The sequence below is a fragment of the Ctenopharyngodon idella genome, chromosome 16 (genome assembly GCF_019924925.1).
Source record: "Ctenopharyngodon idella isolate HZGC_01 chromosome 16, HZGC01, whole genome shotgun sequence".
In the NCBI taxonomy this organism is placed as follows: Eukaryota; Metazoa; Chordata; class Actinopteri; order Cypriniformes; family Xenocyprididae; genus Ctenopharyngodon; species Ctenopharyngodon idella.
In genome coordinates, this window is record NC_067235.1 from 33,219,466 (window position 1) to 33,230,609 (window position 11,144).

The window sequence follows — 11,144 nt, forward strand, 5'->3', positions numbered from 1 at the left end:
AAATGTTTACATGATCACTAGAAAATGCATGCAAATATCTTTTAAATAAGTTTGTGTTTAATAGCACAACATTATAGCTTATCAAATTTTCCCCTATGATGACAGAGCTTTATCAGCTTCATTTCCTCAACAACAACAAAGCTGGAGAATCTCACGCTGCCAAAATGACGATGATCAGTAACGGTGTTCAGCCTTACATTGTTCAAACCGGAGTCGAACACTGATGGAGAGACTCAGGAAGAAGTTACAACTTTTAGACTGAAACTGGACGTTTCTGAACGGTTAGTGGATAAATTTATGTAGTTGCTGTGGAGTTGATTCAACTCATCGACTAGCATGTGTCGTCATGTCAATCTTTTGTGCAAATCCAGCGTTGAATTGACCCTCGTTTGTGAAGCAGTCCGGACTAAAATGGCCTGGAATTGACTGCACTAGTCGATGGATCCACTAGGTGGCGCTCACATTGCTTTTAAGAACTACTTAAAGAAGATGATGAAAATGGCAATAAAAACAACCGAAGACAAACTTGAAAACAATAAAAATGGATATGCAACATTTCAAACTTTACCGCAGTCCAAGTGAGCATATAAATAGCGCTATTTTTGTGAATAAAACTGCTTCATTTGCATAAAAAGAAGGTGTGTTTCATGCTGAAAAGAATAATGACTCGGCGCAGTGCTATTCCAGCACATTTAGCATCTGGTTGAGCTGGACTGCAGGCGGTTTGTGAATAAAATGCATTTTTTTTTGCACTGAAATAACATGCTAAATGGTTTAGTATCTGTGGGGAAAATGTTTACAAATCCTCTACGGCTTGATTGCCTTAGCGACACATTTTAAAAAGTCCAGATCACCAAAAAAACTGCCATCTGTCAGTGCTGTTTCCAACAGGTGTAATAAGCAACCTCAGGCTTGAAGCCCAGTGCGATTGAATCAGCCCACCCCAGCAATGCGATTACGTCAACGGCTCCTTCCCACTAGACGCACAGGCCAGGTCTGATGGACTTCAAGCCGGCAACAACAAAGACAAACAGATCCAGAAAAAACAGAGAGCCACAGAATATGTGCAGGGCCAAGCCTGGAGAGCTCCACATCGAAAAAGATAGGAGCCAGTTTTGAAAGACAAGGCATCTGTTTCGGCTGGCAGAGGATTGATTTCATTGCGCTTTCTCTGCCAGCCAGCCATCTCCATCCTGCAAAAGGGGGAGACAAACCAACACAAACCATTCACATTGACCCACTTGCCCCACCATGTACCGCATTAACGTACAAAATTGGTTATGATATACTCAACAACCGGTTCACCTGCTCCCTGCTGCCTGCCAACACATGATCTCAGGTTTTGTGCTGAAGTTTGTTTTCAACAGGTGATTTTGGAAGGTTGTGTGCTTGAATAACTACAAGAATACATTTGTAACATAAAGTTCACTTCAGAATTAAAATTTACTGATAAATTTACTCACCCCCATGTCATCCAAGATGTTTATGTCTTTCTTTCTTCAGTCGAAAAGAAATTAAAGATTTTGAGGAAAACATTCCAGGATTTTTCTCCATATAATGGACTTCATCAGGGACCAACAGGCTGAAGGTCCAAATGTCAGTTTCAGTGCAGCTTCAAAGAGCTCTACACGATCCCAGATGAGGAATAAGGGTCTTATCTAGAGAAACGATTGGTCATTTTCTAAAAAAAAAAAAAAAATTTATATACTTTTTAACCACAAATGCTCGTCTTGCACTGCTCTGTGATCCACACATTATGTAATCATGTTGGAAAGGTTACGTGTGATGTAGGCGGAAGTACCGATTCAGTGTTTACAAAGTGAATGTGCAAAGACTAAGTCAAACGCCCTTTACAAAAAAAGGTTAAACAACAACGTCGGACGATTTTGAAGTTGGAGAAGAAAATGAGATGGAGTTTTTCGCCCTACCACGGTACTTCTGCCTACGTCACGCGTGACCTTTCCAACATGATTACGTAATGCGTGGCGCATCGCAGAGCAGTGCAAGACGAACATTTGTGGATAAAAAGTTTTTTTTTAGAAAATGACCGATCATTTCTCTAGATAAGACTCTTATTCCTCGTCTGGGATCATGTAGAGATCTTTGAAGCTGCACTGAAACTGACATTTGGACCTTTAACCCGTTGGTAACTGTTAAAGTCCACTATATGGAGAAAAATCCTGGAATGTTTTCGACTGAAGAAGGAAAGGCATAAACATCTTGGATGACATGGGGGTGAGTAAATTATCAGGAAATTTTAATTCTGAAGTGAACTAATCCTTTAAGGTTGCAAATGTGAATTAGTAGCCTAATAAAAGTAAAAGCCATAAACGCAATGACACACATTAGGCTGTTGCCACAACTAGTTGAATTTTTCCGTCCAAAACCATGATTACACCATCAATCTCAATACTATCAGCAGCTGTTTACCACTCTGTGATATTAGTAGAGCTGCACGATTAAGCGTATTTTAATTGTGATCACGATTTGTGCTTCTCACAATTATTTAAGTATTTCGTCTTTGATATTTGCAATATATCGAAGCATGAATCTTGACTATACTGTTTGCAATTGTATTGTAGCACAGACGTTGCGTAAGAGTGTAATGGAGGCCAGCTAGTAGTCGCTGTACAAGAAAACCTCACTCCTCTGATCTCAAGAGATGCTCTAGCGACTGACACTACAGGTTATAGCCTTTAGCCTCCTTGTTAGAGCGTCCAACGCTCACGCCGGAGACCCAGGTTCGAGGCCCACGCAGAGCGGAGTGAGTAGGACCAGGGTGAGGGGTTACAAGTGCATTTCTTCAGCAACCATAGTCATTGTTAAAATGTTTGTGACTTATTGTGTTTTGATTGCAATACCCATGTGATCTTATTCCTAAATGACAATGATTAAAGCTTTGACAAGCATGATCACAGCGAACATTCAGATCTGCGTTGGCGCTGCCGCTGAGCCAGAGATTAAACAGTTGTCATGTATAGATATGAAACAGCTTCACAAACAGTCTTTTCAACCACATAGGATCAATATTTCTGTTTTACAATAATTCAAATGATCACAGAAGTACTGGGATAAAAGTTTATATTGCGGATATAAACACCGATGTCAACAGTAGCGATCAAAATAGAGTAAATCACCCTTTGAAAGTAACTTGACGCTTCAAATAAAGATTGTCTATTACAAATAAAGATTGTCAATTACACCAGTAGGTGGCGACAAGTGACTGTTAAAAAAATGTATTTGTCATTGAATCATTAATTCAAGAGATTCATTCAAATTTGCTCATTCATCCAGTGATGAAACAAGTGAAGTCATAATGAGTGAGTCATTGAATCATTCACTCATTCCAATTTAAAAAAAATAATAATAATTAAATAATTAATAAAAAAATTTTTGCAGCAATTAACATCTTGTCAGATCTTCTAGCAAATGTCATGTTATTTGTTTGGTTGTCTATTCAGAGTCGGGGGAGAATCGTGATCTGTATTTTAAACAAAACAAAAAAATTGCGATTCTCAGTTTATCCGGAATCGTGTAGCTCAAATACAAGTTGACGTTTTCTTTTTTTGCGCAAAATAATCATGAGAAGTGCAAGCAGCTGCAGTTATTTTATCTCTGGTTTTGCTTCCTAGACTTAACATGCACAGATTATCACATCTGTCCGCTGCAGGTATATTGCAAGAAATGCAAAGACAATGAGAAATGCTTCATACTCCACATTATACGTCATCAATACTGGCTCAGTTAGTCCTGAGTCCAAATGAACTCTACCAACAAAGCAAACACGAGCTTTGACGTCAAACAGACTCGAGTCTGCACCAAAAGTTCTCTTGTGAAAGCGCCCTTAGATACCCTGCAGGGACTTATTGTGTTGCAGTGTGATTAGTATTCACTGTGAAAGCAAAATGTCGAAGCAAAATATGCCCTGCAAGACAAACAGAACCAATGCAATCTCTCTCCCTCCACATTAAAAGCAATTAGTCTTAAAAAGACGATTAAGAAGATACCGATTCATGCAATAATAACAGATGCCAAAGAACTCTCATCTTTGATATTTTGTCAGCTTTCTATCTGGTCTAGGTCAGTCAAGGCCGCATTCAGAAGCATAATTTTAATTCGATTACATAAAGGCCGTTAAGTAGCAGCCTCTGTCGTTTCAAGGCATCTGTGTTGGGTCAAGGGGAAACGGCGATGCATGTTGCACTAAAGTCCAGGTCACGAGACCTGCTCAAGGGTACAAAACCAGGGCAGAGAACCAGAAATCTTCCAGCTACTGATGTGCTGCCCACAATCCCTCTGCGGCATTGTTGAATAAGTCCTGGTAATGTTGAGGAAAGAATGAGCTAATGGAACTAAACACGGTTTTAGAACAGGAGCCCCTCTGCCTTTGATGTAGAGACTAATGAGTCTTTTGCATTCTTGATTCATTTGCATAAAAGTACTGTGGCGGCACCAAGGTACAGTGAGGGTATCAGACTAGTACTTTTTGAAACTGTGATACCAGAGTATTTACTTCAAAAAATAACCAAAAACAGATTATAGTAGCACGTTTTACAAGAAAATACTACTTCAAAATTTCACGTTTAACTGCAATGTGCTACTTGCCATTTCTTTGTAATTAATTGTGAAATTTACTAGCAATTTCTACACTATTTTTTTCAGTGCTTTTTTTTAGTTCAAAGCTTTCAGTTGTTTTGCTTTCCAAAAAAGGTCGAGGTTGAGGGTGTTTCTGATTCACTGAATAAAAAAATGGAATTACTTTCACTCAGATTTTGCTAGTAAATTTTACAAATATAGCAAATAACGCATTAAATTAAACGGAAAGACTGAAATGTATTTTCTTGTAAAACATACTCCAACTAGAGTAAACTTTGATGACAAACTTTGATGTTGGCTTGACAAAGCCTTGTCTGAAAGTTTGAAATAACTTTGAAAAGCTTGAAGTTTGAAGATTTTACTCAAAGAAGTCAATAAAATGCTATTAACATCTTCTAACACATTGATAACGTTTTAGCAAGTTGCTAGCATTTTTTTCCACATTGTCAACATGCTTTAGCAAGTTGCTAACATGATTTAAGGCATGATTCTATCATGAATTAGCACATTGCATAATGCATAATGTTCCTAACATGATTATCATCATATATACAGTGTATATATGAGCAACGTGCTAAATAATTCTAGCAACATGTTAAAACATGCTAGCAATGTGCTAAATCAGGCTAGAAACATGCTAAAACATATTAGTGATAAACAATGTGCTAAATCATGTTAGGAACATGTTAAATTATGCTAGCAATGTGCTAATTCATGATAGAAACATGCCTGCAACGTGTAAAATCATGCTAAAACATGGTAACAATGTGATAAGATATGCGGGGAACTTGTTAAAACATGTTAGCAATTTGCTAGAACATGTTAACATTTTATTGATGACTTTGAGTAAAATCTTCAAGCTTTTCAAAGTTATTTCAAACTTTCAGACAAGGCTTTGTCAAGCCAACATCAAAGTTTATCATCAAACTTTACTCTAGTTGGAGTATGTTTTACAAGAAAATACTATTTCAGTCTTTCTACGTCAAAATATCACATGTAATTCAATGCATAACTTGCCATATATCTGAAATTTACTAGCAAAATTTGAGTGAAATTTGTTCAAATTTATTTCTTTTTTTTAGAGTACACAGAGTATATATGATAGCAACGTGCTAAATCATTCTAGCAACATGTTAAAACATGCTAGCGATGTGCTAAATCAGGCTAGAAACATGCTAACAACATGTTAAATCATGTTAGCAACATACTTAATCATGCTAGGAACATGCTAAACCATGTTAAGAACGTTAAATTATGCTAGCAGTGTTCTAAATCATGAAAAGTACCCAGATGACCTACTACTTCCAACGAGATTCTGAAGTTCACATGAACACTTTACTATCCCATGAGGCCACGGGAGAGGATTGGTGAATGGAACTGTAGCGACGCTACTGGCGCTGTATGTCACATGACAATGACAACATGGCGGATGTAGTATGTCCAGATTACATTCATACTATATAGAACATACTTTTTTGAGTTGATTCAACACATGTTTGGGTCAAATATGGACAAACCCAAAATTTTTAATTGAATTTTTAAACCCAACAATTGATTTTGTGTTAACATGTGTTAAAACAACCCAGCATTTTTAAAAGCGTAATAATAATTTTAAATAGGATTTCAATATGTTGGTTTTGTAATAATCTTTGTTTAATTTGCAACTTCGAATAATCATTTTTACAGTTTTAAAGTGCAGATCTAATTCTGTCTAATACAGTCTAATTCTGTCACAGATTTCTCAGGACACCTATTTCAGTGATATTTGTCAGGTAGTAGGGAAATTTTGTGTGTGAGGTTCAAAAAAAGTGCTTCAGGACACTTTTTTTTAAGAGAAACCATTTCATTATGGGTGATCTAAAAATATTTGGAGGTTGGAGGTTAAAAAAAAATACATTTATGCATTTGGCAGATGCCTTTTTCTAAAGCAATTTGGAGTTTATTCAAAGACAAGTACACTTTTTATACCAGACGACAAAGTTATGCAAGAAAAATATGTTATTTAGGATGTTTTGGTTAATCAGATTCTAACATGGATGATGGAAAACGACAAAAAAATAAAAATCAATGTTAGAAAGGCCAGCAACTGTGAGAGAGTGTAAATTATGTGGTCAGTACATATCAAATTATCAGACGCCCGAATCAATTTCCCTTGTGCAGAACTGCTGAATTGTGAGAAAAAAGCATAATGAGTTTCAGACAGATTTTCCCCTGAGCAAACATCATCAGCACTGTTGAGTCTGAGGGAGAACAAACTCTCGGGGTGTCTAGTTTACCCCTCCCACCATCCGAAAACACACGCTGACATGAAAATTAAAACATGCTCTTCTCTCACAGTGTCGCATGTCCTTCAACAAGTCCATCTTGTATGATTTGCAATGTTAAAAGAATAGTTCCACCAGAAGGGAAAATTCTGTCATTATTTACTCACCTTCAAACTGCCTTTTTTTTTTTTTCCCAAGGAATACAAAAAAAAAAAGGTATTTGGCAGTTTTCATGTTTGCATTGACTATTTACATTGATCTGTGCATCAGCAGCACTGTCCTCAAATAATGAAAATTGATTCTGATTAACACACGATTTATGCAAACTTTAATAGGTGGGATGCATTCGTTGAAGTGCAAGAGACACTTTGCGCACGCCTGCATGGAAGAAAACTCCTCCCACTGGGCAAGAATGATTAAATTTGTGTTCATCATGGTAAAGGGCTCAAAAAGTGGAATCAAACATCATTTCAAAGCAAGTACTCATCCATTCACAGCACACCAAAAGCTATTATTCCATCCCTGATGCCCCATGCGTTCCCTGACAGATCAATAATACAACAATAGTACTCCAAATCCATACGAATCACCCAGCTGTGTCTGGTTTTCTTCATCTTTCTGATATTAACCATTTCACCAAGTGCGACTGTCCCAGAACAATCACAAAGATGATAGCTAGGAGTAGATCGTAACGCAGATCACATACTCCTTTGTCAACAGTTAGTGTCAGAACTGCAGCAACACATCATTTGTTTCTACTGTGGGATTATCACCAGTTTCACATGTCACCATTTACTGAAAATATAGCCTACTGAAGCAATTTGCATCAGCCATTTCAGAGAGAATATTAAATTCAACAAATTTCATGTATATAATTAGTGAGACGGTATTCAGTGAATATCGGTTCTACTGATAAATACCACCTGCTGAACAGCCACAAACAACACCATAGCACCACTGTCTATGCAACATTAAATTATAAAAATATAAAAAATATAGGCTACAATTAAAAATTCATATTAATATGATATATGCTAATATAATAACAATGAATATGGCAATATTATTATATATCAACATCAGCAGAAATCACAACAGCAGTAATAAAATATTCATGATGATTCACTAATTAATATTTACTTATTATTATTTGCATATCAGACACCTAAAAGTAAAAATAACTATTATCGGTTTCTGAATATCGGTTCTACCGATAAATGCCACCTGCTGGATCTCTAAAGAACAGCCACAAACAACATCACTACATCACTGTTCAACATTAAAATTATAATATTATAAAAATACAGGCTACAATTAAAAATTCATATTAATATAATATATGCTAATATAATAACAATGAATATGGCAATATTAATATATCAACATTAACAGAAATCACAACAGCAGTAATAAAATATTCAGGAGTCACAAATTAATATTTATTTATTTTTTATTTGCATATCAGACACTTAAAAGTAAATATAACTATTATCGGTTTACGAATATTGGCTCTACCGATAAATGCCACCTGCTGGATCTCTAAAGAACAACCAAAAACAACACCATTACATAACGGTCTACTCAACATTAAAAATATAAAACCATAAATATAGGCTACAACTAAAAATTCATATTAATATAATATATGCTAATTTAATAACAATGAATATGGCAATATTAATATATCAACATCAACAGAAATCACAACAGCAAAAAATAAAATATTCATGATGAGTCACTAATTAATATTTACTTATTATTATTTGCATATCAGACACTTAAAAGTAAATATAACTATTATCGGATTATGAATATTGGCTCTACCGGTAAATGCCACCAGCTGAATCTCTAAAGAACAACCAAAAACACTGCCATTACATCACTGTCTACTCAACATTATGAATATAAAGTAAATATAACTATTATTGGTTTATAAATATTGGCTCTACCGATAAATACCACCTGCTGGATCTCTAAAGAACAGCCACAAACAACACCATAGCATCACTGTCTATTCAACATTAAATTATAAAATTATAAAAAATATAGGCCACAATTAAAAATTCATATTAATATAATATATGCTAATATAATAACAATGAATATGGCAATATCATTATATATCAACATCAAAAAAATCACAACAGCAAAAAATAAAATATTCATGATGAATCACAAATTAATATTTACGTATTATTTGCATATCAAACACTTAAAAGTAAATATAACTATTATCGGTTTATGAATATCGGTTGTACCGATAAATGCCACCTGCTGGATCTCTAAAGAACAGCTAAAAACAACACCATTACATCACTGTCTACCCAACATTAAATTATAAAACTATAATAAATATACAATTAAAATGACATTTATTATTAATACAAAATATGCTAATATAATGACAATTAAAATGGCAATTTTAATATAACAACAACCGCAAGAACCACAACAGCAATAACAAAATATTCATGATGAGTCATTAGTCTAATGGTTATTATTATTATTATTATTATTATTATATGCATACTGGATATCATTCACTTAAAAATAAAAATAACCTGAATATCGGGTCTGTTGATTAATGCCACCTGCTGGATCTCTAAAGAATAGCACCCAACACTGGCATCACACCACAACTGTGCCATATAATATTATAATTAAATAAATATAAATATAATAAATACCAAAACAAAATTGTATTACTACAATATTAACAATTAAATATGTACATAATACATTTTATAAAAAATAAAAAGAATCTAAAAACGATTAATTAATATGAGCAGTATAATACTGTATATTAAGTAATTGATAACACATATAAAATGTTAAACAGCTGTTTTGCATGTTATCGGACACTTACAAAAAAAAAAAAAAAAACACCGATCTTGGTCATAAAAAAAAATAGGTGTCAATATCTGTAAAGGCATCCACTGACTTGTTACGCACAGAGACAGAAACGCGGTATTGATATGTTTTCCCCGCCAAAGTGTTAATATGCAGAACTCGTGTGTTGTGGAGCGCACTTGTCTCTATGATTTGATCACACACGCATACACACACACACACACACACACATGATTCATTGGCAGGTAGACCCCCGGAGCCGCATTAGTATTCCACTCCAGGTCCCAGCAAAGAATGAAGCAAGGAACGAGTGAGGAACATTTGCTCTAGAAGAATGCTTGAAGAATTGCAACTTACCTTTCCACAGCAACGCCAAGAGCAAAGCGAGCGCGTGTCGCAACATTGCGCAGCTCATGTTTTGAGTTGATTGTTTGTTATTTCTCAGTGTCAGTTCTTGCAGCAACAGTCCGTTTTTATCTTCTATGAACGGGGACACGCATAAACCGCAGTTGTCCGTCCGTGTGTCCTATTTCACCAAACGTCCGCAGTCCACAAATCTTCCAAGTGTGTCAGGAGTGCCACAAGACGGGTCGATTCTCCCAAGTGACCCTTTGCAAGGAGACCAAACACAATCTGTTGGCGTTTGGAGTGCCAGAGGATATATAAATAAATCCTTGCGCAGAAAAAGAAAAATTGTAATATATACCTCCTCAGATTTTTATATTCAAAGCAAGAGCATCCACAGAAATGAGAAAAACGACAGTTCAGATGGTTTGGTGGGATGTTGTGTGCTCTAACGATCTGTTCAGTGAATCAGAATCACTGTGCATCGCTTCAGAGCGGAGCACGAAAGAAGCGTCTGATTGACAGCTCAAGGAGAATCTCCTCCACCAATCAGCGAGCGTCAAGGAAGGGGGCCGGGTACCAAAGAGGATACTCGGCCAATCGTGAGCACAGAGGGGCGGAGTCTACTAGAGCGCTATGATAATATAAGGTGATTTATAGCACGCTCAGTGCACTGCAGTACTGGAGGAAAGGTGTTTGCGTGGACATGCACATTAGTGGTTTATGTTCTCTACTGGGAGAGGTGATTTGCGTGGGGAAACTTAGCAGAGAATTGTTTAGAAATAACACACTTGATTTACTGGGTCATTCCTGGTGTGCAGTACATTTATGTGCCACCATCTGACTTAATAAATAAAATATTAGACTCACAATTTTTGAAGATGCAAAGCATGTTAGTTACAAATACATTTCACTTCTTTGGTTTGATTGGATATACATATATATACATACACACACACACACACACACACACACACATACATAGTATACATATATATGTTTATATTTAAGAAAAAAATGTTATTTATATATAAAATATTTATATTTATATATAATATAAATTATATAACTATATATACAGTATATACA

At 35.6% G+C, this 11,144-nt stretch overlaps 1 protein-coding gene across 1 annotated transcript in view; it reads right to left on the minus strand.

The window, feature by feature from the left end:
- The window catches only part of iglon5 (IgLON family member 5), a 224,328-nt gene extending 213,779 nt beyond the window's left edge, over window positions 1–10,549 (minus strand). The window contains exon 1 of the mRNA XM_051865002.1: window positions 10,068–10,549. Within this exon, the coding sequence (XP_051720962.1) occupies window positions 10,068–10,125 (58 nt within the window). The 5' untranslated portion in view covers window positions 10,126–10,549. The remainder of the gene's footprint in view (window positions 1–10,067) is intronic.
- Between the last annotated feature and the right edge of the window lie 595 nt (window positions 10,550–11,144).